Here is a 25,588-nt window from a genome sequence, read left to right on the forward strand (position 1 = left end):
CCCGGGGACACGGGGACACAGCGGGAGCGCTCGGCATGGCGCACTACGCTAGGGGCTCGGCCGTGGCCGTCATCCGGCTCCGCAACCCGCCGGTCAACGCTCTCAGGTACCGCCGGCAGCCCGCGGGAAGCGCCGGCCCGGGGCTGGGGACACCCTTGTGAGCGGGTGGGGGATTCTCCGATTTCCTTCCTTTTCACCTCATTCCCTCTCTCCGTGCCCGAGCGAGGCTCCGCCCGGTCCCGGAGCGGGGGCGGCCCCAGAGAGCCTCAGCCGGGATTTCTACACCGCTCCGTATTCTCAGGGGCCCGGGCAGCTCCTTCAGAGGTAGCTTGGATCTCGCTTTGCAAAAATGCTGAACTTTGCCATAACTTCTGCTCCTTCTTATAATTTCTAGTTGGGGGGTTTCAGAAGGAGGGGTGCCAGGCTCAGCAAACCGTACTTTCTGTCATCTCCCCTGGAGGATGTTTAAAAACTTTGCCTATTTCTCATCACCTTCCAGTCTTTAAACATCAAGACACTGCTTCAGCAAGACAGCACAGCAGCGCTAACTCAGTCTGGGGTGCCTTCAGCGCTGTTTGGTACAAGTCAATTGGCAGATTCCCTGGTTTGATTGCCTGCCCCACACACTGCTCAATGCTTGCCTGGCAAATCCCTGCACTATCCAAGTGTGTGCAGGGCAGAGGGCAAAGGGCTCTGTGGATATCAGGCGTGGTTCAGCAAGAGGAGCTGGCACCAGGATTAAACCCAGCCAGGGCTATCAGAAAGCAGTTTGTTTGGCCTTTAAAAACGATTAAGGAATTGACCTCTAAATACTGATCATGGTCAAGAAGGGCCCCATGCAGTCTCAAACATGAGCCAGTGAAAAACAAGGTCAAACACCAGTCTGTAGGAGCCTCAGAAATTTTAGTTTTTCATGTGTCTTGAAAAGGACTTATGTGCTTTTGGCTTTACATTAGTTGTGGGTTTTAGTTCTTTTAGTTCTGAGTAGCACATAAACCCTTTTTAAGCAGCTGTATTTGTTCAGTAACAGTGACCACAGTGTATATTCAGTCTGTATTCACAAGCCAAAAAACAACCCACTGCAGCTGTGCTTGACTTATAAATGAGAAAATTTGTTTGAAAGAAGCTCACTGAGATAAGGAAGAACATGAAAAGGAGATGAAACCTAATGCTTTTCTGTAACAAGGCTACATTAATAGCTGGCAGTGCTCACTTTTTTGTTGCAGCTTGTTTAGATGTACACTAAGAACATTTTCACATGCTCAGGTAATTACCATGAGAAACTGGGAGTAACTTGATGAGTTTAGATGAACCAGACATGTAGGACTCCCAGAACTGTACAGTGTAAGACATCCTTTGGACCTCCTGTGCCCAAGACCAGTCTAAGATGATCTCCAGGCTGTGTTCACAATAAATTTTCAATCCTTACCATGAAAAATACAAAATACAGACCTAAAGAATCATAGTATCACTGAGGATGAAAAGACCTTTAAAATCACTGAGTCCAACTATCAGCAGTAACAGATATGTGCTTAAGGAACATTAACTCCCCTCTTTTGAGAAGTCCTGAAGAAAACCCAAAGTCACCTCTGCCTTTGAACAGCAACAGCACAAGAAATTCTTCAGGACAGATCTCTGCCTTTACTGCCCTTTCCTCCTGGCCATGCAGTGCCCTCACAGCAAGGTGCAGTTCTGATACACCAAGGGTGACAGATAGTGTGGTTGTGGTCCTGCCCCTCAGCCCCACAGTAAAGGAAGACCCTGACAGATCAGATCCATTAGATTACAACTTGAGACATGTCTGTGGTCTTTGGTGGCCTGCTAGGGTAACACCTGTTTTAAAAGAGACCCATAATTCTCACACCTTTGCCATCGGGTAGGTGTTAGCTGAGATCTGTCTGCAGCTAGGAAAGGTAGAGCACACTCTGATCCCTGGGTGCTCCTCCTGCTTCTGCACATTTCTGTACTGGACCACAGGGAGCAGGTTTATTAGTGCTGTTGGAAACGTTTGACTGCACAGGTGATAGCAGGCAGTGAAAGTTACAGACAGGAGACACGTCCTGCAATCCTGAAAATTTTATTTCACAGCAGGCACAAATGCTTTTTTAAGACTGGTGAGTTTTTGCTGCTGTGCTCCAGCCTCCCCTACCTCTCCCCATTATCCATTTCCCCCCTCCTGGGCCATCACACTGGCCATTAGCACTTTAGAAGCCACTGGTGGGCAGGAATTTGCTTTCTCCTGTCTGACACCATCCTCTGCTTCATACCTGCAGGGCAGTGCTTTCCTGAGAAATGTGTGCTGACTTGAGATTCTGGCAGCAAATTTGGTTCCCACACAGACTCCCCTTTAAGCTCAGTGCTTTCTTCACCAGCAGAGGTGGTATGTGCCAGATTTGATTTGTTTGGAGGCTTTTTTCCTGGCTTGCAGAAGTTTAGTATTTAGAGATCTACATTTACGAGATTGTGGCATTGAGAGAAGGGATTTACATATGCAAAGTCTGTGAGTCTGGGGGAACAGAAAGACAAGACTTGGAAAAGGAAGGAGTGACTACCCCTTCTCAGCAGGGGCAGGCTGCTGGCACTGGGAATTAGAAGGACTTAAAGGAGTATTTCAACATTTGAGCTGACAAGGACAGAAAAGCTCCAGGGAGGACAGGAGAGGCCGTGCAATAGGGGAGCTTACGTGTGGAGCTATGAAATGTGACAGCATAACAGGTTTGATTGGGAAAGGCTCTCCATGGCTGCCAGCATTGTCCTTCTAACCCTGATCACCATAAAAATCAGGAAATGTAAAGGAGATGAGAGAAGCTGCAGTTTCAGACAGGTAGCAACGCGGGGAGAATGTGATTACATGTGATCAGCACCTCATCAGGATGAGATACAGAGAGAAAAATCTGGGATGAATAAGCATCTGCTCCCTAAAACAACTAAAATTCCACCCAAAAGATGCCATTCTGGCTCTGGCCTTAATTTATGTGCAGGACCGTACAAGCTGTATTAGCAACCTGTCACAACAATGTGTGACAGGAGCTACTACACAGCTGGATCTGACACTGAAGCAAGGGAGAACAGAGCAGGTAATTCCAGCACACAAATCCTCAGTTCCAAGTAGGAGATTATGTAATACCCAGCAGGTAGTTCAAAGAAAAACACTGCAGGAAGCTATCCAAAGGAAAGGAAGCCTGTGACAATGGGAGAGCCTGGACTGTTGTCCAGGTTTGGGATTTCCAGGTTTTTAAAGTATATTAGAAGCTAAGAAAAATACAAAGGGAAAGGATCAGACCTGCATGTTTTACGTAGACATTTTCCACTGTTGGATTTGAGTCTCACTTCTTTGAATATGACTAAGTCAATTTTCAGGATTGCCTTATACTGCTTTTTTTAAAAAAAATGAAAGAAATTCACATTCACAAACTCCAGCTAAAATGTGAAATAATTAAGGTAAATTATAAAACCCTGTTACAAATCTAGCACATCAGAATCACTGCAATGAGTTCCATAAAAGAAAAACAACCTGGTATGGTAACCTCCAAGAATATTCTTTTGCTCTAGTATGCCCCTACTTTTTAACAGCACCTGTTTTGAGTTCCTGAAACCTGGAACACGGAATCACCTTGGCAGAATCACTTTTTTTGCAGTCACAATAGTACCCATGGTAGAACTGACTATATGGCATGGGATGCAACCTTGGAAAGCATGGAGGGAATTTTTGCATTGTTACTGCTAAATGAATGACAGTGTCACAGTAATGAAATACTTATGAAAATTACTGTGACTTTTTGTTTCTTCAATGCTCTAGCAGTTTGAAGATGGGATTCTCCTGAGCATTTTTATAACTCTACTGTCATATATTTTACTATGATGCTTTAATTGAAAATTACATCTTTTACTGCCAGTTATAATATGTGAGTGACAAAGCAGTGCAGTCTGTGTGTTGGACTGTGACATATCCAAGGCAAACTTATCACTCCATCTTAGGAAAACAAGAAACTTCAAAAAGTCTGATCTTTCTTCCTGCTTATCCCACAAAAATTCCCATTGGGAAAAAGTTATATGGAAATAGAAGAGATATTTACACAAGTACCAAATTATTCACTGCCATAAACAGTCCTGTTAGGTTAATGAAGGTGAGGCAGGTATCAAACTGATTTTGTGGCAGCCTTGATGACTAGTTTTTATTTTGGTAGTAAGACGTTGTTGTAAGTACTGAGGACTTGTAACTGATTTCTTCCATAGAACATTGAACCTTTCCATTTGCTGCAGACAACCCTTCTAGATGGGCATTTTGCATCTGTTGGTCACATGCCTGGAACAGACACAGAAATACTGATTGCTTCTTGTCTGTCCCTGATGGAATTGTGCCATTTGTCTACACAATAGTTGCAAATTAGTAACTTCACATTTGTTTGGATCATGGAACATGTTTTTTCTCCCTCTTTGCACCATGGTTTGTAGTGTGTAATGACATTTCCTAATGGCTTTCCCTGCTATCTGCCAGCCCCTGGGTGATTTTGGTATTGCTGTGGCCTGGCTCATCACTGATGCACAAGCAGAACTCAAAGAGCAGCAAGCAGTGGGTGCAGCCTGTGAGTGCTCCTCAAATAGCAGAAACCACAGGTATGCCAGAAGGAGGGAGATAAACCACAAATTTTTAACCTATTAAAACACATTTAGTGTATATAATTTGGAAAGGTTTTCATGTTCTGCTATGTGGACCTACATGCAGTGGAGGGACCTTTACTGGCTCACCACATAGTTTTACTTTGGCATTACCAAATTATTCTCATTTTAAATTTCAGCCTTCAGAACCAGTACTAACATCAGAGTTGTCTTGGATGTCTGGATTGGGCAATTGGTACATAACTGTTCTCTCTCCAAAAAATAACACTTCTCCCAGTCTCTGGCTGTCAGGTCTCAGGGCTCCCACTGACCCTTCTTGTAACAAGGCCTTATACAGGCAGCAAGTGGTACTGGAGACCCTCCTAGAAAACCCTCCTCTGTCAACAGCCCTGATTGTTAGACTTTGCCTATGGTTTGTCTTTAATTTTTGATTTTGAAGGAGGAATATGCAGAGGTTGGCTGGGATTCCTTCATACATCTGGCTTACTGGGAGCTCTCTGGGCTCACAGGTTTCCCTTTGCAGACTATGGATCCCCACGTGACTTCTGAAAGCACTGCTCTGTAAAAATGTCTGTACACAAGAGTACAATGATGTGTTTTTCATCTACTTCATGACTTCCTTTTTAGACTAAACACCCTCTAATACACAGAGCAACATGCACAAGCTGAGTGTGCCTCAGGGCTTTTTATTAGTTCTGTGTAATTAATACTGCTCCTCTCCAATGGGCATCAACAGAGCTCTTCTCCCTTTTCCTCAGCACCAAGCTTACATGTGGAGCTGGGCTCAGGGTTGGAGAAGGTCTAGGAAGGAAAGCTGGTTTTATAAAGGTCTGGGCAAGTGTGGATGATACTTGGATATTCCTCCAGCCTCCAACTGCTTGTGGCTCAGATTTTCTTATCAGAGGCATCTCTACACATGCACACAGAACAGTCTCTCACAAACTCTATGAGTATATGTGTATATCAGTACATTTTAGTATCTAAATTGTATACACATAAAATTTGTATTAATATTTCTATTATTAAAGTGTAAATGCTTCTATTTTTACCTACTATCACTATTGTTACCACCTTTTAAAACAGACTAGGTTCTCCAAGTCCATCCATACAAACACATGAATTAGCTTTAAAGAGGCAAATGAGAAATGGACATACAGTTGGGTCAGACTTTTTAAATATCTGATTTGAAAAAAAACACTATTTATGTTTCTACAGATCCATTTTTAAATTCTTCATTAATTCTTTGCTGGCTGCATTTACTGCTGGTGTCTGCAGAGCTACCTGTTCAGATGAGTCCAGACATGTTCTGTGTAGTGTTTCGTGCTCAAATTCCCTTTGACAGGACCCCACACCAGTTTAAGTCTGGACCTGGGTGCAGATTTTCACAAGGTGAAAGCATTATTAACATCAGCAGAGCCTGTGTCAGGTGTTTGAAAGGTAACTTTTTTATCCCTAGAGCTCCTTTCAAAAAGTTCTTAGATTGTCAGTGGTTTAGCATTAATTACTTCTAAATTATGCTAAACTGTTTTCTTGAAAATCTGAATGTTTAATTCATAAAGATATCTTCAAAAGAACATTTCCCTGTGCTGCTTATTGTGGAAACAGCAGTGTCATAGCCTGAAGATGAGTCTCCAGGCAGTGACTGACAGGTTGGCAGTCAGCCTGTTGGGTTTGGGTGCTTGTCCTTGGAGTAAGAGGGAGACTAAGGACAAGATTCACCTGGAGAAGCCATGGCAGCAGCCAGGCATGGGGACGGCCTGTTGGACATGGTGCTCATTTTCACTGGGCTGCTCGGTGTTCATAACATAAACCTCTCAGAAGGTGGATATATTTGATGGCTACTCACTGAATCTCCATTTTATTTCAGTCTGGCAGTTCTCCAGGCTTTAGAGGATGGACTGAAGAAAGCAGATTCAGATCCCTCAGTGAAAGCTGTTATGATTTGTGGTGAAAATGGGAAATTCAGTGCAGGTAAGACATCAAACACAGGCTGAGCAAAAGATTAAACTATCTCTACCCATCATATCTGAAGATTCTCTGCCTTGTAACATTGCTGACAAAAGTCCTGATTTGGCTGGAAATGGCCACAAGACAGGGTGCTTTGTCTATTTTGCTATGCCAGAATTGACATGGGGTACATGACAAGCTGGACCTTGAAATAGGCCGGAAGTGAGCTGGTCTGTAATTACTGAAATGAGGGACAGCTGCTCCACTCCATAACATCCTGGTGTTTCCTCAGTCTCCATAGCTTTGTTTATGTAAAATCTCTGGACCACACTGCTCTGGTGTATGGAATGTGCCTGGGGTTGGGCAGTGGTGAATAACAGATCTCCAGCTGAAGAAGTCTGAAAAGCTAGGGGATTTCTGTGGAGTTCTACATTGCTTGTTATTAGTAACTTCCACTTAACTATTGCAGGCTCAATATTACACCAAGAATGTTTGCAAATTTCTGCAGTGACCTCATGATCCTTACAGTTACTCTGTATTTTTGTACTAAGCCTTCCTTGGAGCTCTGTGAACAGGATCAAGGATCCAGGGTTCCTTGAAGATGGTCCCAAAACAGGTTGATTCCTGTTAAACACTCTCCTGCCAGCAGCATGCTCTGCAAGGACTTGGGCATCTGTGAGCAGCTGTGTCCAGTAGCACAGAGGGAAGGATTGTTCCAGTCACCGCCTCGCCTACTAATTCCTCCTAATCTCTTGGTGCTCTCTCAGGAGCTGACATCCGAGGATTTTCCTCTCCGAAGAGACATGGAGTTGCCCTGGGCCCCATCGTGGCTCTCATCGAAAGCATTGAGAAGCCGGTGGTGGCGGCCATCGAAGGCGTCGCTTTGGGAGGAGGCCTGGAGGTGGCGCTGGGCTGTCACTACCGCATTGCACACGTGAAGGTAATACTGCGGGCCAGAGGGGCCGCTGAAGGCATCCCTGAGCCAGGTAGAGATGGCACGAGCAGAGGGACAGGGTGCCTTTCCTGGGACACTGCCCAGAGGAGAGCAGCTTTATAGCAGTAGGATACAAGGCTGTGCACTCAGACGTTCTTCACCTACGCCATCACCCTTGACATCTTTCCTAAGTCTTACTAACTAACTAATTTCAAGTCATTTCTAAATATAAAGCAACTAGTATGATAAGACGGCTGCATAGAAACTTCAGTAACCAAATGTTAATTTGCCCTAGGTCTCATTATCTATATTCTGATGCAGACAGCTGCATCTTACTGACTCATGCAGCGTGACTTTCTCTTATTTATTTTTTTCCCCCGCCCTGTGAATTTTGCACTTTTCTGCTCATGGCCTAGTTTCTATAGGTAGTTGAATCTCAGCTAGCGTGGAGCATTTATGGTTGGATTCCTCGTGAGCTCTGGGTCCCCAAGGACCACTTTGACCAAAAGACAACTTGAAGACTCTTCAGCAATGATCTGGGTTTTTTTCTTCAATCCCCTCCTTCAAGGTTCAGGAATGCTGAACCACCTTGAGCAGTACCTGTCTTCTTGAATAGACTCCTCACTGACAGGGCCACTCCCCTCACTTCTGCAGTGACTCATTCTCTGTGGCAGTGTGGGTTGCTGTAACAGCATAAAGAGATAATCCACATCATGCTCTGTGCCACCTAAGGTGAGGGCCATGGAATCACAGAATCATTAAGGTTGGAAAAGACCTCCAAGAGGATTTGGACGCCTCTTTTAGAGGCCGTTCAAGATCACTAAGTCTAACCTTTGACCAATTACCACCATGCCCACTAAACCACATGATAAAGTGCCATGACTACTGGAACTATAAGTAGTGGTCTTAAAGTAACTCAAAATCTCTTAAAAGCTTAATAGAAAATGTGCAAACTATTGTTTAAAGGCAAAAAAATCTAGATACAATTTTTTAAGAGAAGACCTCCATACACTTCCTGCTGTCCCTGGCTTATCTGCCGTGACTACCAGATGTCAAATTCACCAAGAGACGTTTGAAGGAAGATTAGCAAAGAGTTCAGTGGTGTTCAAAGCCAGGTTAGATGGGGCTCTGAGCAGTCTCATGTAATGGAAGGTGTCCCTGCCCATAGCAAGTAGTGAAACAAGATGGTTTTAAGGTTCCTTCCAACTCTTTACTAAACTTGCAAGAACTAGAGTAGGGAGATGAAAGTTAAGCCAGCATGCCCTCCAACAGTTGGTAACAACTACTTGAAAGCATTATTGACACGTGTCAATCTAGGGAATGCTATTGGCCCTACAGCTCTTCCCCAGTGCTGCACTAACACAGAAATCCTCTGACAGGTCATGTTTTCAATGTGCATTTACACAGAAATCCTTGAAATGGTCAAGTGCTTTTTTTCTTATATATTTAATGTAGCAAAAAGCAAGGATACAGTTTCAATGTAGAAATTCTGAGTCTTCCTAGAGGAGCAATGTGACTCACATCTGCTTGGCTTTCCTCTGTGTTGCTCAGTTTGCAATTGTCACTCTTTCTAATCGTTTTTTTTGTTTAATTTTACTTCATTTTAGGCTCGGATGGGATTGCCAGAGGTCACCATAGGGTTACTTCCAGGTGCTGAAGGCACCCAGCGACTCCCCAGACTGATTGGAGTACCAGCTGCTCTGGATATGATCACTACAGGTGAGTGCTGTGTCTGTAAGAAGAACATGGCATTGAATTATACCAGCTTGGTCTAAAAACCAGGAATCTCTTACCTGTGTAGCTGCTTGGATTGTAATTCTACTTCCTTCCACCCATGAGGGGCTAATTACCAACTGCACAAGTTATTTGCTCAGATGGAAAAGAACAAAATTGCACATCAGGCTCCACTGCAGTCACCTTATTTCTCTTTTTATGGCAGGAAAACACATTCCAGCAACTGAAGCACTGAAGCTGGGCTTGGTTGATGAAATTGTGGAAGAAAACACCATTGAGGCAGCAATCCATTTGGCAAACAAAGTGATTGGTGAGGAACAAATTGTAGCAGTGCCAGGAAATAACTGGTGATGTTTCAGGGCTGAAAAGAGTCAAAACAAAACCCGCCAGTTTGTTCCAATTTATATGCTCCATTCTTGAGTTTTGGCATCCGTGTAAGATAGAATTAATTGCAGAATTGCAGAATTGCTTCCTGTTATCTGAAGTGAAAAAAATCAAATGCTCGAAAGCTGCAGAAGTTCATGTGAGATTCAGAGAACAGATACATATCAAGTCCTCCTGCTTTTTAATTGTATATCCAAACTCACATTCTCCTCTGGGATGCTGCACTCTCCAGGTTTTGGGGAATAAGTGCTCTATCCATATATAGTTCTGGATCCCAGCTGGCATTGTGCACATTCTGGTTGCACCATCCATAATGGCAGAGCAAAAATAACTTTCTCCCTGTAGTGGAGGGGCTGGCACATCCTCTGCTCAATTTAATGATCCATGGTCTGCAAGTGACTCTGTCCCTAATCCTTTGGGTGTCATGTAAAAAAAAAAATGGCCAATGCAGATAGGAGGAATAGGGAGATATTTTTTTCCCCATCTTAGAAATAACAGAATCAAATTCACTGGAGTTAACTTAGGAAGAGGAACATTACTTGTGCAGCATGAGGAATGTTGCCTTGAAAGAAAACAGGGCATTTTCCCACTACTGACCTCCTTGTACCTCTGGAACCAGACCACTGAATTTCATCTGGAGCTCTGTCACAATGAGATGAATGCAGGAAAGTGAAATAGCCTTTCTGCTCTGACCACATGGCGTTTACAGGCAATGCTCTTCCAAGCTGGGGTGTTGGTTTTGCTCCTTCACTTCACTACAGACAAGGCCCCTTCTCCATGCTAGAAGCTGAGGCAGCCTAAGCTTTGTCCTAGATGACAGTGCACTATATTTTAAGGTACTTCGAAGAATGGACTCTTCTTAAATATCTGTGTCTTGTATACTTCCTCATACCTTGAGATGTACCAGAGAGCTGCCAAGGTATTCTTTGGCTGGGTTTTCTATAGCAGATGCCCATCCTTCTCACAGTATTCATACCACAGTATGTTAGGGCTTCATTTTCTAGTGCAGAATCAATGACATAAGCAGTCCTCTTTTCTTTTTCCTGTATGTCATCAGACTAAATATAATTCCTTAGCAAGAGATGGGTGATGTATTTCACTGCTGCTTCTAAGAAAAACAAAGGTACTTTGGTTTGCTGGGTTTGTCTGTTTTGAATGAGAATTCTCCATCTGATGGGAGAGCAGTGAAATATTACCACTCTTCTAGGCAAATTAACCCAACAAACAGTGCTCCCTGTGATGTACCCTCTGGGCTCTGAATGATGTTTTGCACAAGATCTATGGCAGTACTGATGGCAGCAGCAGCAGCAGTGTGTCATGAATGAGTAATGGATACATTGCTGGAACTGGCAAACCAGAAAACATTCTGGATTTCAACAAATGCTATGTGCAAGTGGGTGAAGTTTAGATATTTGCATGTTTGTTTCTTCCGTGACAGACATTGTGCAGTGGCTGACAGTTGTGAAAGCCAGCTTGGCCTTAGAGGAGACCCTCAGGAAGGAAGCATTGACCACAGTATTTCTCAGGGTAAATTGCTTTCTGGAGCTTATATCCACTACCAATACTAGCAAAATCCTGTTCTTTAGCATCCTCTTCTTTGGAAATTGCAGCTACCAATTATTATTATTATTATTATTATTATTATTATTATTATTATTATTATTATTATTATTATTATTATTATTATTATTATTATTAATAATAATAATAATAATAATAATAATAATAATAATAATATTTTAAATTTTTTTTTGAGTTGTATAAGCATACAAGGATCCTGGCTGAATGTCCAGAGGGTAGCCTGTCCCAGTCTTACTCATTATTAGGTTTTCAATCTGTTTATTGCTGGTTTGAGTTATCCCAACAAAAATTAGTAATATCATTGATGGTGTTTCACATCATGCTATATATCAGCTCCCACAGGACTTTAAAAATGCTTTCAGACTCTTTCCAACAGCTTTACTGGCATTTAAAATACATGTTTTAACAGTGAAAACACTGGTGAGCCAGCTCATCTATTTCTTTCCTGCTTGAAAAATTTCTCATTAGACCCAGCAGAAGACCATGACAAGTTTTGATGCACCATTTACCCTCAGGTTATCTAATAATTTGAAAGATTGGTGTACCCAGGGCCTGTATGCTCCTTTTGAGCCATTCCTTGCTTTGGTCTTTGCCTAAAGTTAGTAATTTTCCTGTCACACAAAGGCAAGGCAGCACCTTCATCTTTATTCATCAAGCACTAACAGGGCTGCAGAAGAGATGAGAGTCTTATATAGCTGGTCTGGAGTTTGTTCACATGGAGTTCTGTTTTCAGTGAATGTTTTTCAGATAATAAAACCAAAGTGAATGTACCAAAAAAATGTCATCACAAAATTCTGCTGGCTTTGTGTGGCATGCAGCATTTTGTTTCTGATGAGATTTTTTTTTAAACATGAAGCTACAATTGCAGACTTCTTACAGAGCAGTCTGGCTAAATAACTAGTGTTGTCACCACTGGAATTTCTATTCCTAGGAAGGCTGTACTGCAAGATAACTCTCAAAGAATCAATTCAGAAATAATTTTCTTCTAAAGCTTTCTCAGTGCTGGGGCTGCAGTATCTCATGGCAAGAGATCAGTCTCAAATGACTGCCTTACTGTATCAGGGGTCTTTGATTAGTGTTGTGATACACAGCTGACAGAGCTACTTTTATGGCATGTTGGGAGAGCATTCTCATCCATACATTCTTATGGATTGTTCCTAATGAAGAACACCTTCAAAAGATGCTCTGAAACAGTAAGTGGGTGTACGAATACACAGAGGCAATTACTGATTCAGAGTTAGATTTTTTATTGAAAGCCAGTATTTATATATTGCAGATAGGAAGTGAGAATAATTCCCTGACCTCTCTAGGCAAACTGGCTTCTCCAGGCTAAAGAAAACATCTTCACTTCTGAAGGCATTTTTAAAAAGGAATAGACAGGAATTAAATCCTTGGGGACAAGGAGAATGTCCTTTCATTAAATGTGCTTGATGATCACTGCAGTAATCCAAAGCTGCATTTCAGGCTTTTCCCAGCTGATGGCATCACAAAATTGACAAATGGCTGGAACTGCTGGTGGCAGTCAGCAACTTGCAGCTCATCCTGCCCACTTCTTGTTGGACTGCTCTGGTCTTCCTCAACTGGAGGAGAAATTGGCTTTTGGCCTCTACAGAGCAGACTTTGAAACTCTCCATATACACCCCTTGTTTTTCTGACCCCATCTGCTGATTGACCTCAGAGCAAAGCAGTACCAATGCCTTGCACCAAAGAGCCAAGGAAAACCAGAGCAATTTGGAGTAGCTCAAGTCCCCCAGGTATTAATCTGTGTGGAAAGATGAGTTTCTGCCTGTAAGCTATTGGGAGCTGCTGCAGAGGAAGCAGTTGTTCCTTCTGAGGCACATCAAAGCCAGGGGCGGAACAGATGCCGCTGGTGGGTAATTGCATCCTTGAAATGGAGGCTGGAGGAAAGGCTTTCCTTTAGAGCTGCAAAGCCTTTCTGTGAATCATCTCTGCCAAGATGCACAATATCAAAAAACATTTTAATCTCTCCCCAGGGCTCAAGGTTCTGGCTGACACCTTCCTTAGACAGAGGCCTAGCCAAGTGTCCTTTGGACACAAACTGAGTTTGTGAAAGGTCTGATATGGCCTGGACTTGTCTCTGATAGCCTGAGGGGCAGTGGCCAGGCTCAGCTTTATTCCTCAAAAATTCACAAGCAGTTCCCTGCACAAGGAAGAACATTAGGCTGGCCCTTTCTCTTGCATGTGCCATCCCATAATATCCCAAGGGTTTACAACTCTGGGATGATATTTCTTTCTTTAAATAACATAATATTTGATACTGTATGCATATGTGGTGCATTTGCTGACAGAAATTTTATAGACTCAATCTGTCCTTTGTGTCACCTGGACTAAAAACCTTGCAAACAAAGCAGGAGTCTGTGTTATCTCATGTGTGGATAGTGCTTTTCCTGCAGCACTGATGTCTGACACTGTTCATCATCTCCCTGCTGCTTTGCTTTCAGAAATCAAGCTGCAGGTGTCCCACACTGATCTCTTCTTCCCAGATTTAGATTCTGATAATTCTTTCCTGATCACAAACATGTCATGTATTCTTATTGGCATTGCAGAAGCTATGATACTGCATAGAGGTGGTGTGGAAAACCTATTTAGTTTGCAGCTAAAATGGGAGTTTTATTTCAGGACCCTGAGTTATTTTTTTCAGTCTGAGGAACTGTCTTCTGTCCCCCCATCAGTATTTGTGCTTACAGTATTATTTGCTGTCTGAAGACCAAGCTTAAAGGCTCCCAATGGTATTCCATTTTTACCAGCCCTTTCCACTGGATGTCATATGAAGTCCCTTGATCTGCCCAATCTTCCAGCCATCAGATCAGTTTTCTGGGACAAGCCTAAGCTTTCCTCTTGTGATGGAATATAACCCACTATTTAAATGCTAAATAAAGAGCTGCAGATAAAGAGCATTTCTGGGTTAAAAACTTAGAGGCAAAAAAAATATTCCAAAATAAAGAAACATTATCCTGACTAAATCCTGCAATACTGGCTGATACAAAATATATCCACTGTCAATGTGAAAACATTTTTATGAACTCTGATTACAAGAGAAGCTACTTACACAGTGAGTGATCATCTTTTTTTGCTCACTAAGAGGCTTAATTAAAAAACCTGAGCTCTGAAGACCTTTTATTACAAGAAATCAGTTTAATAACTCATCCTGGAAACTTGTATTTCTGTTTCTCCTAAGCATTGCTCAGTCTTTGAGGAAGAGCTAGAGTCAGGACATGTTCCTCAGGCAACTATGCTGTCATTATTCCTGCTCTTCAGTATCCCCTGCAGGATTTCCTGAGTCTTCTGCTGGTGCATTGACACTGCCCTAGCTCAGACAACAGGAAGACTTGCTGCATGCAATATGCCACCTTGGAAGGAAGTGTGCCCCCCTGGCAGAGTTCATCTAAGAGCCCACAGCAATGAGACATTGTCCCCAGAGAGCTTCAGCACAAGGTTCTCAGTCCACCACCTGACTTTGCTGGCAGTCCTGGCTGCTTCTGGGAACAGCACTAGCAATCCATGCAGTGCCATGCTACAGTTAATTATCTGGATATGTCGGGATGACAGCAGGGTCTTTGTGAGAACTTTGCAGTATCAAGGGGATCCATTCCAAATTGCTGATCTTGATCCTCCCTGGTCTTTATTGAGCAAGCTGCCATTAAGAGCAGAGGAACTCCTGAGTATGGCCAGGCCTGTACTTACAAAGAAGACAGAGGATTTTGGCATCTGAAATGTAACTAAGTTCTCTCAATTAAGATCCTTTCTAGGTATCACCATAGCAACCTCTCTCTGTAATGAATTTCACATATTTGTGTGTCTGCTTGATTCATCCCTTGCTGACACAAACATGAACTTTCCCTTGTTATTCATTTGCTGCCCAACTCATGCTGAGTGAGATCTCCTTTTGGTTAGTTCCAAAGTGACTTGAGGGGCTCCTTCAGTCAGGGAAGAAGTCAGGGTGTGTTTTCCACTCTCTTGTCAATGTCTGGGTCAGGCCTGTGGCTGGAATGCCTCTGGCTAGTGTCAACTGGGTCCTGAATACTAAACAATACTGGAGGAAAGCTTTGTTAATGAAGCCTATAGAAAGCTCCATATGAATGTAGCAGCTGGGACTGTAGAGGGAGAGAACTGGAAAGTCAGGGCACTCTGAAGCTGAGAAAAGGAAGGAGAGAATTACTTTGAAAATAAAGCCTTACTTTTTTTGAAGTCTGAGAAGGGACTTGAAAAATCGTAATTGTCAGAGCAAACAGAAATAAGGAGAAATGTCAGAAGCTTTAGTTCTAGACCCAGCTCACTGTGCCATGCAAGCCCTAACGCAGTGCAAGTTGGAGAAGAGACAGACTGCCTTCCCAACCCGTAGAAAAGGGTCTGGAAGTCTGAAAAGGCTACATCTGAAAAGATGCTGGTGCTTTGTTCTGTAACTCCATTTCTCTCCCACCAGGTCAGCCCCTGGGACCCCGCAGGCTCAGCCTTAAGCCAGTTCCCAGACTGCCCAACATGGAAGCGTTTCTGCGGGAGGCTGTCGTGAAGGTGAAGAAACAGGCGCGGGGGTGCCTGGCTCCGGAGCTGTGCTTCCAGGCCGTGCGAGCCGCCACCGAGAGGCCCTTTGCCGAGGGGGTGCGGCGGGAGCGGGAGCTGTTCGGGGTGCTGCTGACCTCGGGGCAGGCCCAGGCGCTGCAGTACGCCTTCTTCGCCGAGAGAGCCGTGCACAGGTGGGCAACTCCCAGCGGAGCCTCCTGGAGCAGCGCTGCCCCGCAGCCCGTGCGCCAGGCAGCCGTCATAGGTAAGGACAGGGAGCTGCCGGGGTGGGAGTGCCGCAGCCAACAGCTCAGCCGGGAGTCCCCAGCAGTCACTCACACCCATCGCAGCCACAGATACTTCACACCCACTGCTGAAGTTGTCACTACACTGGGAAGCTCCAAATTCAGATGGCAGCTCGCATGCCGCTAGATTAGCGCCTGATGTCGCCTCTTCCTTTGGAAGAATAGCTTTGTTTTATTTCAGAGTCAGCTTCGTGTGCGGACCATAAGCAGTCTGCTCCCTTTTAAACACCGAGACCTGGCTTTGCTTCGTTCTAGAAGCAGGTCTGTAGGAAATTCTCCTCCTCCTGGTCTAGTTTTGTACTGCAAGTGCATGTGCTCAGAGTCACTCAGGGATATATTAATACAAAAATGTTTTGACAGCTGTATTTTAAGAAGATTTCATCTCACTGGGATCCACTCCTGCCATTTTGTAGCCCAGCAAGATAATGCCTTCATTAATTTTTTATAAGAGCAATTTAAATAAAACCTTCAATGCACTGCTGAGATTAAAAAAAATATATATTTCCGCTCTTGCTGTTGATAGTAGCACTCAAAAATGGTTAGACAAGTAATGGAGCACTTGGAAAACATCCATTCTGTTTCAAGGAAATCTCACCAGATCAACACTGTTTTGTTTTTTCTTTTTTCTGAGTGTTTCTCAGGGCTCTCGAGCTGTCTGACAACTCATTTCAGGCCATAGAGATTTTTTTGAAAGTTCTCTTCATTAGCTGCTATGCCATATTTTTAATAGAAATGGCTTTTTAAACATTGGTCCACAAACCCTGTGAGAAGGATCTGTGGCTGTTAAAGCATTCAGGTAAAGAGGCATTCATTATTACCAAATTTATTCTGTGACTTGAAGAGCATAGAAGTTTGGACATGCACTTTTGTCAGTCCCAGACAGGTCAGTCCTGCAGTGTGTGCTTTGACAGGAGGGCTCCTGTGGAGTTTGGGGGAATGACCAGGTGACCAGGAGGGACATTCTCTGCTCTGTGCTGCTAAACCATGCCAGAACAACACACTTGCAAAGATCTAATCACAGTGACAGTTTAGCCAGAAGGGCTGTTAGAGCTGAGCTGCCTATTTTGGGGCTGTAACTGAGCTAGAAGGAATTCTGAGGACAAATGCAACCTCTATTAGAAAGTTTCTACTAGAAACATAATCTGTACTTTGTATCCAGGCAGAATTGGCAGGGCTGCATGTCTATTCCATTGAATTAAGTATTTGCCACTCATCTCTGGACAGATTTCTGAATTACAGTCTGAGATTGCCCCAACCTCACCCCCAGATTTTAGTGTTTTCATAGCTGATTACAGACCATGCTCAATTTAACTCCTCCTTCTTCAGATAAAATAAACTAAGTGCCTTGATACTTCTACTGCAAAGCACAATCTGTCACTCTCTGGTCTTCACACCCTGAACTTTCCCAAATTTTTCAACACTTCATAAAATGTGCATAGCCAAAGTCAGAACAGCATTCCAGGAGTAATTACACCAAGATCAGGTACCAAGATGTTTCTTCCTTGCTCCTGCTTAGTATCCCCAGGGTAACTGCCAACCTTGATACTAGCCAGGTCCAACACAGCCAGTAAATTATCTCCTGGCAGGGAGCAGCTGCACCCCAGGATGGGGAGCCAGTGGCAATAATGGGGGCAGAACAACAGAATCCTTGAGACAAGAAGGCACCTCTAAATGGCATCTTGTTCAACATCTCTACTCACATGGGGTCACCTAGAGCCACTTTCTCAGGACTATGTCCAGACAGCTCTTGAACATCTCCAAGGAGGAGGACTCCACAACTTTTTTGGGCAACTTGTGCCAGTGCTCAATCAGCCCCACACTAAAAATAATGGTTTCCTTTTGTTCAGATGTAACTCCCATGTTTCAGTTTGTGCCCATAACCTCTTGTTTTATCACCAGAGGCCACTTGAGTCTGGTGTCATCTCCTTTACCAGATACCATTCTCTGAGGTGTTTATATATACATGGGTGAGATCCCCCAAGCCTTCTCAGTGCTGAAGTCATGGCTCACTTAGCCCTTCCTCATGAGACATACTCCAGTCCCTTAATCATATTTGCCCTTCACTGAACTCACCCCAATCATTCCATATCACTCTTGTACTGGGGAGCCCAGAAGTGGACCCAGCACTCCAGCTGTGGTCTTACCACGTAGAGGGGCAGGATCACTTCCCTCAAGCTTCCAGCAAGACCCCTCCTGACATAGCTCCACATACCATTGATCTTCTCTGCCACAAGGTCATACTGCTGCTCAGAGTCAACCTGGAGTCCACCAGCACTCCCAAACCCTCTTCTGGGGAGCTGCTTCCCAGCAGCCAGCCCCCACTATGTACCATTCCTCGCCACATACAGGCCTTTACACTTCCCTGTTCCTGAAGGTCCTGTCCACTCATTTCTCCCTCTGGATGGCAGCACAATCTACTGCTGCATCAACATTTACAGTACCTGGGCAAGGCAGGTAGGGCAGGCCCAGAGGTCATGGCCAGGACCTACTGGGAATACAAGTGATCAAGCAAAGTTCCCAGAATAATGCAGGTCCAAGGTAAAGATAGGAAGGCAGGCTGAGGTCTGGATCAACAGTGGTCATAGCCACAGCAAGCCACCAGAACTCCTCCAAGGAAGCTTAAGAAGTGGGTACAAGCCCAGGTCTGAGCTTAAACAGGGCTCAGAGGCAATGGGCAGTGCAGGTGGGTGGAGGCTCCAGGTGTGGCTGGTCAGGGACACATTAAATTCCATCAGTGCACTCAGGGCCTTGACACTCACCCAGACTCCAGTCCTTGCTGAATCACTGCTCCCATTACATAGCCCCTGTATCCCACCAGTAGAGCTTGCTTTTCTTATGCTCTTGTTTATGCCATACTTCATTTCATGTGACATATCTTATCTTGGAGGTTCTTGATATTGACCTCCTTTTAACCCTGAATCCCACACCAAAGTGTCACTGCTTTCTATCACTTCTTTCTGCATCTTGTTGTACTTTTTTTCCTTCCTCTGGAAGGTTTCCCTCCTATTTTGCCTTTTCATGTAAGTGAAATTGTAAGTCCGTTAGAGACAGGCAGAGAACATGCCAACACAATTGTATTTTTTCTTTCAGGCTACTTTAACAAAAAGTCATTCTCCACACAATACAATGCTCTACAGTGTTTTGTAACTTCGTATTTTTGATCTGAAGTACATCCCTGCAGCACCAAAATCAAAATCCTAGGGATGATTTTTGAGGGACTTTTAAAATAGTGCTGCTCATCCATGCAAGTATTGAGTCTACCTGGGTGACCCAGGGTCTCTGTTCTGCAGAGAGAGACTGCAGAGAGGAGGGCAGTCAGAGAAAGATGCTGCCTCAATTTAGGCTCTTCAGAAATCATGCAGGCCCCACATTCCCACAGACAGAGCTGAGCAGTTTCACACACTAAACCTATATTGCATTATGCTGCCGCTTCCATCTTTTATTGCTGCACGGGGAGAATCAACTGAGAAGATCATTGCCGCGGCGACAGATCATGTTGACTTTTTCATGTCGACTTTTTGTTTCCTTGGCTTTTGTTGTTCTGAACTCTCAGCTCCCACCTCTTTTTACTTTCTCTGGTTCCTCAGCACCCAGAAAGAAGGTTCTTTTCTCTCTGTCCCTTGCAACTACATCTCCCCACAGTTCCCTGCTTGCCTGGAGTATCACATTATTTCTGCTTGAAACCAATACCCTGAAACAGAGAAAGCAGCAGCCCCAGCCTGCAGCAGCCCATCACTGCCAAGTGCTTATTGTTGTTTTTATCAGGAAAACAGGAATAGTCCTTGCATATTTTTACCAATCTATAAAGGATTATTTCAATAGCCAGGCATTTTAACGTCCAAATATTCATTATAGTTCAGAGTGTTTTCCACTGATCAGTATTTCTGTAATGTGTGACAGTACATGAGCTGCCTTGTACATATTTCAAGTTCTTTTGTTTTGAAATTTGTATTTTAAAGTCCTTTAATTAGTTTTGTATGGTTTTTCATATTCTAAGTACTTCACATGACAGATAAATAATTAACCATCATTATTCACTCAACTTGCCCAGCAAATGGATTTGTCATATCCATATTTGGCCTGAAATTACATATGCACAAGTATAGTTTTAATTATATGTCAAAGCTTCATTTCACAATAAAAGACCAGGACCAGGATGGCTGGGCACTGTTCTTGCCTCCTGAAGCAGTTTTCAGTCTTTTTTGGAAAAAATGTGCCTTGCACATGAAAATAGTCCCCTGCATTGAAGATGAGAATATAGGGATTTTCCTGGTTTGGGGGAAGGGAGAACACTATTGGGTAAGAAAATGGAACATACAGCAGAAATTCTGGAGCAGTTCCTCGCCATGTTTCAGTCTGTGTGATCTGAGCTGAGCATGAGACATCTCCCTTCTTCTTTCTTCCACAGCCTTTTACACATATAAGGCCTAATGATCCCCTGCCATTTTATTCTGCTCTAACATATTCCATAATCTTCCCAAGATCACTTGGCTTTCTGAGTTGCAAAAGAGGAGTCCTCAGAAATGCCTTTTTTGCTGCTAGATAGCCAAAGCTCTCCTTAGTTTTATAGTCCACTTTTAGAAGATATTTCCAGGGGAATCATGCTGTGCGAGCTCTAATGTAACAAACCCCTTGGGGCTTTCATTACTCTCTCTGCCAGCTTCATTAAACATCATTTCATACAGGCCATTGCAGAGTTCTGTAGGAAGTTGAGAGACAGCTTTTCTAGGTCAGAAACAAGCTTGGCAAGCTCATATCTTATCTATAAACCTGTTCCCGTGGCCTAGAAAGCGTAGTACTACAAGCATGTGTGCCTGTCTCTCATGGGATGGCTAAAACCTACATGGAGTACTCATGATGAAAGCAACCAGGGGAATCACCTGGCACCACTGCAGAGCTTCCCTGGGAAACAAGCTTTGGGATCATCTGCTCTCAAAAGAGGTTTCGATTTAGGAAAAGGCAGTGTGTTCATATGGCAAGAGAATCACTGAGATTTCAGTCACAAAACTGAAGCTGGGAGGATCAGGAGTGCCTAAGACCTAGGACGTGTGGAGAACTTGGAAATTCTAGAGAGAAACCCTTGGCCTCCATGGTGGGAAGGAAGAGACTTGAAGAGGGAGCTATGTGGAACCACAAACACTTCAGCTTGATGTCTAAAGAGAGTCTGACAGATAGAGCTGGGTTTGGGGGGTGAGTTACCCTCCTGCATTGCAGGAAGAAAGCACCTCGTGTGGCTCAACAAAGCCAGGGAAAACTTGTCCCTAATTATACCTGGTCCCACATCAAAGGCTCTGGAGAGTGAGCACAGTGGGAGCAGCTACTCATGTTCACATTTTTTCAGTCAGCAAACCATAGACACTGAATTACTAAGAGTTGATTCATGCTATTCTAGATTTATTTTCAAATTAGTTTTCAGCAGAACTTGATTATGAAGTAGAAAATCTAATTTCCTAGAAAGGAACTTCAGCACTTGCTTGGGAGTGTAATGATGGTTTGTAAGCAGGCTGCCAGCTAGTGATGCCAGTAAAAACTATTTTCTGGTGGCTAAGCAGGGAATGTTTGAAATGTCTTGTGTGCATACAAGCTGAAGGTGGGCAAAACTAAACCAAGAGTGTGCAGCATGCAGGAAAAACATGCTACCTTGTCTGACCTTGGCTGCTGGAATTTGTTTAAATGATGACATAATTTCAGCTCTTCTTTACAAAGCTGATTTAGACAAAATTTTTAATCCCCTTGTTTCTGTTTATTTGTTGAGCTGACATCCATTTGTAAACCTGAGATTAAAAAAATCATTTTTACAGAATTATAACAAACCTATACTTTGGTTGCTGCTTTATTTAGGATATTAATAATCCTCCCATTCAGAAGCTTCGCGCTTTCAAAGCTGGTAAAATTGTGCTGACCTTCCCTCACTAGTTTGTATTAATTTAGTTGGAAAAGCCTCCACTGTGGGAGAGCAGGATCAGTGGTGTGGGTTGTGTGTCACAGGAAAGTGCAGCTTCATTTAATGTCACAGAGGATAGAACTGGTCCAAGGGATCAAGGCAGTAATCTCTACACTGATATTCCTGGGGGTATGGAGCTGGGGGTAGCACATTTACGCATCCTGGAGGAAAAAATTACAGTATGAATGGATTCTCAGTTACGGGAATTCTTGGCAAGAGTTTTAACTGTGTGGTTGGACAAGAAAGACTGACTTTGAGAATCTTCAGAAGTTAGGAATGGCCTGTGTTGGAGGACTTGAAGAGTTCCTGGTGGGCAGAGATACCTGACAGAAAGTGAACAGCAGGCAAAAGGCTACTGATGTGGCAGCATGGTTTAAAAGAAGAGAGAAGATGTTGGAACTAGATTAAGAATGCTGTGTTAGTTCTAGTTTGACCAGGCACTGAGAGACACGTGAGACATTAGAGACAAAGTTTAGAGCAGTTCAGCATCCAAGTCTTCACAGAAATAGCAGCCAAAATTTTTTTTGCTTCAAAGATCACTCAATGAAGCGCAGAGGGAGAAAAGGAGGGAGACAAAGAGGAAGCTTGGGAGCACGAGGGAGAAACGAACTCTTTGAACTTTGCTGGTGTCAAACTCTCTGGGGGGGTATATCTGCCCAATGCCCATAACAGACCCTCTCACAGGAACAGTGAGGCACTGATACCCTCAGGGTGGTATCTTGCTTTGAACCTGCCTGCGGAAGGCAGTAACAGGGTTTCAGCTGTAACTCAGAGCTTCTCTCTCTGATCCCCAGGTTCTCACTCCTCAATGACCCTGGTTTCCATAGGTATAAAACTTTGCAGAGATAAGACATGAATTACATGGTAGTGCACACTGGGTGAATCCCACTGGCATTTTATAAGCTTGTGAGGGTACTAACTTGCCTTTGTGCTACCTCTTTTCAAACATTTATGCTCACTGAAAGAGCAAATTCACCCTACTTTTTCCCAGTCCTCAATATCTGTTTTCTATGTCTACACTACTTGTTTTCCAGAGGCCTCCACTTTTTATCCTGGAGATACAAAGGAAATGCTACTGTCAAGAGATTAATTTTCTGTTCATAGTCTTTGATTCTATCTTGCTTTTATCCCTAGGGCTGGGGACAATGGGCCAAGGCATTGTGACTTCTCTGGTTAAGGCCAACATACCTGTGGTAGCCATGGAGCAGAATCTGGAGTATCTGAACAAGGGAAGAAAAGCTGTGATGCTCCTTTTGGAACGGGAGGCTATGAAAATGGAGGGGGGTGCCCAGAGCCTGGATTTCCATAACCCTGCACGTCTCCAGTTCACTGTGGACTTTGATCTGATGCGTGATGTAGACCTCGTCATCGAGGCTGTGTTTGAGAACATGGCACTAAAGAAGGAAATATTCCACAAGCTGTCAAAGATCTGCAAGCCGGGAGCCTTGCTGTGCACAAACACATCAGCCCTGAACATCGACGAAATAGCTTCTGCCACGAGCCGCCCACAGCAGGTCATTGGCACCCACTTCTTCTCCCCTGCCCATGTGATGAGGCTGCTGGAAATCATCTATGGCCGCCACACGTCCCCCACTGCCATCGCCACTGCTATGCAGCTGGCCAAAGCCCTGAAAAAAGTTGGAGTGGTGGTAGGGAACTGTTTTGGGTTTGTAGGGAATCGCATGATGTTTCCATACGTACAGCAAGCAGTTTTCCTTTTAGAGGAAGGAAGCAGACCAGAAGCAGTAGATCAGGTTCTTGAAGATTTTGGGTTTAAGATAGGCCCTTTCCGCATGTCTGACCTTGCCGGGCTGGATGTGGGCTGGAGGTCTCGGAAGGACCAGGGCCTGACTGGGCCGTCCCTCGCTGCAGGCACACCAGCCCGGCAGCGGCATGGCCAGCGCTACAGCCCCCTGCCAGACCTCCTGTGTGAGCAGGGCCGCTTCGGCCAGAAAACCGGCAAAGGCTGGTACCAGTACGAGAAGGCTGGGGGCAGGACAGCCACGCCAGACCCATGGCTCCACAACTTCCTGTCTCAGTACAGAGACACCCATCACATCAAGACCCGCTTTATAGACCAGGAGGAAATCCTGGAGCGGTGTCTGTTTTCCCTCATCAACGAGGGGTTTGCCATCCTGGCTGAGGGAATAGCATCAGGCCCAGAGCACCTGGATGTCATTTACATCAATGGCTACGGGTGGCCGAAGCACAGGGGTGGCCCCATGTTCTACGCCTCCACTGTGGGGCTTCCCCGCGTGCTGGCTAAACTGCAGAAATACTCTGAGGCCCACCCTGATGTGCCTGGGCTACGGCCCAGTGCCTTTCTGAAAAAGCTGGTGGCTGTGGGGAATCCACCCCTCAAGGAGTGGATGTCCTACCTCAGTCGGCAGAGCCCCAAGCTGTGATTCCTCTGATGGAGGCTGATCTCATGAAACCAGTGCTTCAATTGCACTGCCTCTTCCAATAAAACCCAGAGTGCTACAGGCCCATAAACAAAGTCACGGGCCTTCAGAGACCTTTGCAGGGAATAATTTTGGCCAATAATTGATCTCAGTCCCCCACCTGCTGTAGGTCACAACTGCCTTAATCCATCCTTTTGTATCAGGCCCAACCTCACCCACTGTTTCACACACTGCTGTGTAAAGGCCCATCTCACTTTGCACTGCTTGCTGTCTGTCTTCGGGAAAGGCAGGGAACAGCATTTACAGCCCACAATGCGAATAATGGCTGGAGACAAGAAAATTACCATCACAGTTCAACCAAGACCTGCTGGATCTACCAAATCCTGTCTTCAACCTATTTCCTGGTTTGTTTCAGTTCTTTCCTGTGCAGCCACCTCCCGTCAATTCCGTGGCTCTTCTGCAGCCAGCCAACTGGAACCTGCTCCCTTCCTGCTGCTGGGGGACAGATGGCACAAGGGTGTAGCAGCTTTCAGAGGTAAAGTCAAATGAAGTGGAGAGAGCAGGTCTGGGCAGTCCCTTGCTGCCCCCTGGTATTGTCTCTTCTTTCTGCTGCAGAGGAGGCTCTAATAAATGCCAGGAAAGCCACAAATCCATCAGCCTGACTAGCCTACCCTGTGGTGTTGGCTCATGACCGGCCTTCTGCATACAGACTCCATCCTCTGTTGCCATTATCCCCACCTAGCTTTGTCCAAGCAGAAACATCTTCTGGCATCTCTTCAGTGTGGAAATGTGTTGCCATCACTCCTCTCATCTTGCTTGACTACAGCTACCAGATCTTGGGGCTCAACAGGCTCTAATTGAGCAGCTTGAAACACAGCCTGGCACTGACTAGGTTGTCACATGATCAGAGAGTGCACTGGGAAGGGCACAGCACAAGAGCTGTGCAGGCAGGGACACTGCTTGCAGGCAGGCAGGGAGGTGGCAGATCTCTAGCAAAGGGCAGAGCAGAGTGAGAGGGAGCCAAACCAGCTCCAGACTTGATGCTTTGGGACAAAGTCTCCCATTTCACATGTCTAGTGAATGTATCTTTCAGTCTGGTGTGAGGAATAGGTTGGTCTGTATTCCCTTCTCAGGAATATTGAATGTTTAACTTTTGATTTTAATTTAATAAAATTGCTTTGATTATCTAATGATGGATTATATGGTATCATGTGAG

At 44.4% G+C, this 25,588-nt stretch overlaps 1 protein-coding gene across 1 annotated transcript; it reads left to right on the forward strand.

Moving 5' to 3' along the window:
- EHHADH (enoyl-CoA hydratase and 3-hydroxyacyl CoA dehydrogenase) lies at positions 1 to 25,558 on the forward strand. Its single transcript, XM_005529544.3, has 7 exons — positions 1 to 106; positions 6,488 to 6,591; positions 7,335 to 7,507; positions 9,109 to 9,220; positions 9,441 to 9,545; positions 15,645 to 15,986; positions 23,105 to 25,558. The coding sequence occupies exons 1-7, from the start codon at positions 36 to 38 to the stop codon at positions 24,373 to 24,375; spliced, it is 2,178 nt and encodes a 725-aa protein (XP_005529601.1). The 5' UTR covers positions 1 to 35; the 3' UTR covers positions 24,376 to 25,558.
- The last annotated feature ends 30 nt before the right edge of the window (positions 25,559 to 25,588 follow it).

This window comes from Pseudopodoces humilis, chromosome 11 (assembly GCF_049639895.1).
Source record: "Pseudopodoces humilis isolate 2021_Gansu_Grassland_sample_001 chromosome 11, ASM4963989v1, whole genome shotgun sequence".
In the NCBI taxonomy this organism is placed as follows: Eukaryota; Metazoa; Chordata; class Aves; order Passeriformes; family Paridae; genus Pseudopodoces; species Pseudopodoces humilis.